The sequence below is a fragment of the Gekko japonicus genome, unplaced genomic scaffold (assembly GCF_001447785.1).
Source record: "Gekko japonicus isolate JY-2015 unplaced genomic scaffold, Gekko_japonicus_V1.1 scaffold655, whole genome shotgun sequence".
Taxonomy (NCBI): Eukaryota; Metazoa; Chordata; class Lepidosauria; order Squamata; family Gekkonidae; genus Gekko; species Gekko japonicus.
The window spans coordinates 893,441-898,655 of record NW_015163107.1 but is presented as its reverse complement, the minus strand read 5'-3'; the positions used below and the strand labels follow the sequence as shown (position 1 = coordinate 898,655).

Below are 5,215 nucleotides of genomic sequence, written 5' to 3'. Positions count from 1 at the left end.
TTCATAAAATGCCAAGGACGGGCTAAGGAGCCGGCTGAGTACCGTCCTCTTTTTCCTTTCCACAAAGGGGACAAAAATCCAGGGGGGGGGGGGGGGGATTACTTCAGACGTGGTTTTGCTTTTGAGGGCTGTATCCCGTCCGTTCCCCAACTTTTTTTTCTTTTTCTTGGCGGGGGGAGACTTGTCGCCCCGTTCTTCCTTTGAAACCAACTTCTGGCAGCTGAGGCGGAGCGAGTCTCTCCCCCCCCCTCTTTCTGAGTTTCTCAGAGCTCGGAGGACGCGGGGCGCTACCGAAAGGCTTCTTTTCCTCATGGAAAGCAGCCTCCATGGCTCTGAGCAAAGGGCTGAGGCTGCTGTGGAAGCAGGAGCCCACGCCAAGCGCCCTGCTGGAAGCACGCGGCCGCCAAGACTGCCTACTGTTGGAAGCCGGCACCGTGGCCACCCTCAGTAAGTGCCTCTTCTTAAGGGGCGAGAGGGAGGGAAGGGGAGGGAGCGAGATTTAGCACGCACTCCTGCTGTGTCTACCCGTGGGCAAGGATGCCTTGGAGGCAATTTCTACTTTTAATAGGTGCGGCGTACTGGTCACTTGGTTCCACGGGAGTCAAAAGAAAAGTGGCGGGAACGGAGCTTTCGCTTTAAATTACACCACGTGGCGCCAGCTTTTTTAAAATCAAGAGATTTTTGCTCCTTCCTCTGTGACCTCAGGCCCCACCTCCTATCATCACTTCCTGTGAAGTCCTCCACTATAGTAAAAGTAACTTGGCGTGGTAAATCACTTGCTGTCAGCTGCTTAGCAGTTCCACCCCCTTTTCCCCTCTAGCTTTTGCAGACTTGAGTACAAAGCACAAACAGGAGACCGTTGTTGATAGTAAGTGATGCTATGTGGCTGGTGGGCTACATTCAGCTTTGCAGATCAGAAGTTGTGCAGGTCTATCCTGAAGAAAACCAGGCTAAACAGTTTGATATTTGTATGGCTTTTGTTTGGACAGTGTTACTGAGATGCAAGGAAAATAAAAACAGGAACATGTTGCAGAAATTCAAAATTCCACGTGAAGGTCATGTAACTTCTATTCTGATGTGCATTATCACGCAGTCTGCTTTTAATTACATTGAAAATTCACACACATATACTTTCTAAAAGTCTAAAATCAGGATTATCACATGCTAAAAAAGTGGGCCCAGCTTTGTGTTAGCATGCTCAGTGATTTCAGTGGTTCTTGCTTCCCAGTACTGTGGAAGAACTGTAGCACCCATTCTGGCTGCTATGGGGTGAGAGAGAGGGGGGAAGGCTCTGAGGCAAGGGTGTCAAACATACGGCCCATGGGCTGGAACAGGCTGATCCAGGGGTCTTATCCAGCCGCAAGCAACTGATTACCTTTATTGCCAGTTGACAGAGACTACATTATGTCGCTGTATACTGTCCCAGTGTTAGGCTGCGATCATATGCACAATTAGACCCGAAATAGGTGCAAATGCTGGGCGGATTTAAAGGGTGCGATCAGACAACAATAATCTGGGAAGCACCCCACAGCCATCGGCAACCTGTTCTGCTCCACCGCAGAAGTGGAGTTAAAAGACACCGGGGAAAACCTGGTAGTAAATGGGTTGCGACTGGCCATGGACAGACTTTCCCGTGTCTGATCACTCCAACTGCTCTCATGGTGTTGGGATGGTCTGATCAGGCCATCCTGACTCCATGCTGTTGTCCCCCCCCCCTTTGGCTGTATGCGCATCATCGCAAACTCCATAGGGAGCCCTCAGTGCGGAGGTGCAATTCATCGGTCCCTCATTTAAGCGCATGGGGAAAAAACGGCACACAAAAACACCAACTCACCGACAGTTGCGTCTGATCACTTGGACTGCGCCCACAGCTTGAAAGGGAGGTGTGATCGTGCAACTGCAGGTCAAATTCCTCCAGAAGAAATAGCCTCGCTTCCCCCCACCCCCCGTTTGTTCTGGTGTGTATGACTGCAACCCTAGTGTGTGACAGGCAGTGGAAGTGGGAGGATTAACATCAGGGAGATATTGTAAAGAAATCTTGTAAACGTGTTAATGTTTTTGTTGTGTCTTCACTCTATCAAATCCCATGTTAAGTTTGAGACCACTCCAGTGCGCTCTGGCAGGAAATGACCCGATTGTGGGTGGCTGGGGTATAAAAAAACAACGGGAGAGGCCTGAATAAGGGGGACTGGATATTCTTCAGTCCAGAAGGAAGTTGCCTCAGAGTAAAGGTGTCAAACTCATTTGTTACAATGTCACTTTGTTGGGCTGGGCCAAGTGTGCCATAAAATGTCATACCAGGTACCAGAGATACAAACTTTATAAGGACTCAGGCAAATCCAATTAACGATATTACTTTTTTACTCAAAATACAAACATGCTTAAAACTGTTAAGTATGCAACTCAACAACGAAGTAAGTACAAAGTGAATCAGCTTTATTTGAGAACGAGAACTTCCAAAGATCACACAGCATCAGACGACACGACAACAACAACAGTGGAGCATAGCTCCTTTTAAACTCTCCCAAGCTGGTGTAGCCATGCCCTTACAAAGTTAACATCCAATCATTGTTAAGATAACATCCAATCATTGGTCTTTTCTCCGGCACAGACTCTCACATTTCATTGGTTACATACATTGCTTCAGCCAATGGTATTGTTTCAGATTAGAATCTGGCTGAGGTCTTAAGCTTAACATAGGTTTAGATGGAGTGAATACACAACAATTCCTCCCCCCTAAGATGGAACAATACCCTGGCAAATGTAGTCCTTTAGATAGGGGGGGGGCATGCTGCGTTCGGCTTGAACTTTGCATAGGTTCTGGCGGTGTAACAACTTCAGGGGCCCTGGGTGGCTCACTGTCTAGTGAGTCTGGCTGGCTGGTTACCGAGGGGTCACTGTCCAGAGTAGGACTAAGTCTGCACTCTATTTCTAAGGGGGGCTCCGCAACACTCACCTCTGTGTCTGGAGACCCTCGCTGCTCGCCTTCTGGGTGAGGGATTGAGTCAGGCTCGGTGCTGGACTTGAGACTGGAGTCAGCCCACCTCTGCCTGAGCTGATCTATGTGGCGCCGCAATTCCCTGCCGTTTGCTAGCTGTGCCACATACATACGGGAATCCAGAACGTCGCTGATTATGGCGGGAAGCCATAAATGATCCTCAGCATAATTGCGCGCGCACACTTTGTCTCCCTGTTTGAAAGTGCGCGGCAATTCTTGGACCTCTGATCTGGGGGGGTCTACTCTCTGTTAGGTCTGGATGTAACCTGTCTAACAGAGTTGTTAGTCTGCGGCCCATTAGAAGCTCAACCGGGCTCCTTCCAGTTGCGGTGCAGGGTGTTATATGCTGCTGCAAAAGGAAAGAGGCTAGCTTCTGCCCCCAGTCCCTGGGACCCATCTTCTTTAGAGCCTCTTTCGTCGTCCGAACCATCTGTTCGGCCTGCCCATTTGTGGCTGGATGGAACGGAGCAGACGTTACATGTTTGATAACATTATCAGACAAGAATTTTTCAAATCCAACAGACATGAATTGAGGCCTGTTGTCTGATACCAGGACGTCGGGCAAACCATGGATTGCAAAGACCCGGCACAAAACATTTATCACAGCCATAGATGTAGTCGTTCACATATTAATTACTTCGAGCCATTTCGAGAATGCATCAACAATTATAAAAAACATTTGCCCTTGAAACGGGCCGGCAAACTCTACATGCAGCCTGGCCCAAGACTTGCTTGTAGTTTCCCAATGCTGAACCGGGGCTTGAGATGGGTCAGGTCTGGATTGCTGACAGACCATACAGTGCTGGACCCAGTCCTCGATGTCAGAGTCTATCTTTGGCCACCAGAGATAGCTCCTAGCCAGAGCTTTCATGTGGACTATGCCTGGATGGCCATCGTGGAGAGCCTCGTGGACATGCTCTCGCAGCTTGGGAGGCACCACCACTGGTTCCCCCATAACAAGCAACCCTTGGCGACCGACAGTTCGGTTTGCCTCGTGTGGTACGGTTTGAACTCCTGGTCCACTCTGCCTGCCGGCCACCCCCTCCAAACCCAGTTAAGGACACGGGAGAGGGTAGAGTCCTTAGCTGACACAGCAGCAATGTCCGAAGAGTGGACTGGAGGCTGAGGCAGTTCATCAATTGCCAGTATGTCAAAAGCTGGTGCCGGATCGGTGACCATTTGTGGCAGAGGGCAGCGACTAAGAGAGTCCGCATGTCCAATTGCCTTGCCAGGACGGTGCTCGAGGTCAAAGTCATAGGCTGCCAAAAACACAGGCCAACGCAACATGTGGGCCAAAATCATGTTTGGAGTCCCAGCGGCGGCTTGTGGTCCGTGACAAGGAGGAACCGGTGGCCATAAACAGTCATGGAATTTCTTTATTCCCGCCACCAAAGCCAGGCCCTCTTTGTCGATCTGGGCCTAGTGTTTTTCTGCGGCCGTTAGAGACCGCAAGTAGTAGGCGATTGGAGCCTCTTGCCCATCTGCCTTGACGTGGCTCAAAACCGCGCCAACCCCGTACAGGGAAGCATTGGCCGCCAAAACCAACATTTTATTTTTTAAAAAAATCATTGATTTTTATCCAACCTGGGAACAGCCAACCTCGGGGCTGGCAATGCCCCCAGGAAGATGATGATGGCTAGGAATAGTGGTTTCTGCCACTTCCAGCCCTAACATCAGCCCTTTGCCCTTAGTTACCCCAATAGGCGGGTTGGGGAAGTGCTGCACCAAGACCTGAAGAACCTGTAACCGATAAAGCTGTGGCCTGATTCTTCCCAGCACAGTATGTCTGTGTCGTCCTTCTCCCCCACCATGGGCCGGTCCCCACTCCAGGCACAAAGGGCTGTGCCATTAGATCGCAATTGTGACAGTCTATGCAGCCACCAGTGGAAGAGAATATGACTCAATGAACTTTAATCTCCTGACCCAGTAAAAAGGCACATATGCACAGGGTGGAGAGAGGCAGGGATTTAGGAAGGACCCTGGCAACAAGTTGTTCCTCCTTAGGGAAGTGAGTCTCCTATTCAGAAATCTATAGTTCTGAGCAGGGGTCGTTTCGTAGAAAAAGAGCTAGGGGAACTCATTAGCATACCTCATTAGCATATGCCACACCCCCTGACATCACCGGAAGTGTGTCATAAGGCCACACCCCCCGCCCCCAACGGTCCCAGCCGCCGGCGCCGGCCTTGCAGCTCCACTGCCGAGCCCCATGAGGGGCCC

General features: G+C 50.4%; 1 protein-coding gene across 1 annotated transcript in view; it reads left to right on the top strand.

Annotated features, from left to right (window-relative positions):
• Positions 1–326: 326 nt before the first annotated feature.
• Positions 327–5,215, top strand: part of SYNJ2 (synaptojanin 2) — an 89,293-nt gene continuing 84,404 nt past the window's right edge. Inside the window, exon 1 of the mRNA XM_015406788.1 lies at positions 327–447. Coding sequence (XP_015262274.1) covers positions 327–447 — 121 coding nt within the window. The remainder of the gene's footprint in view (positions 448–5,215) is intronic.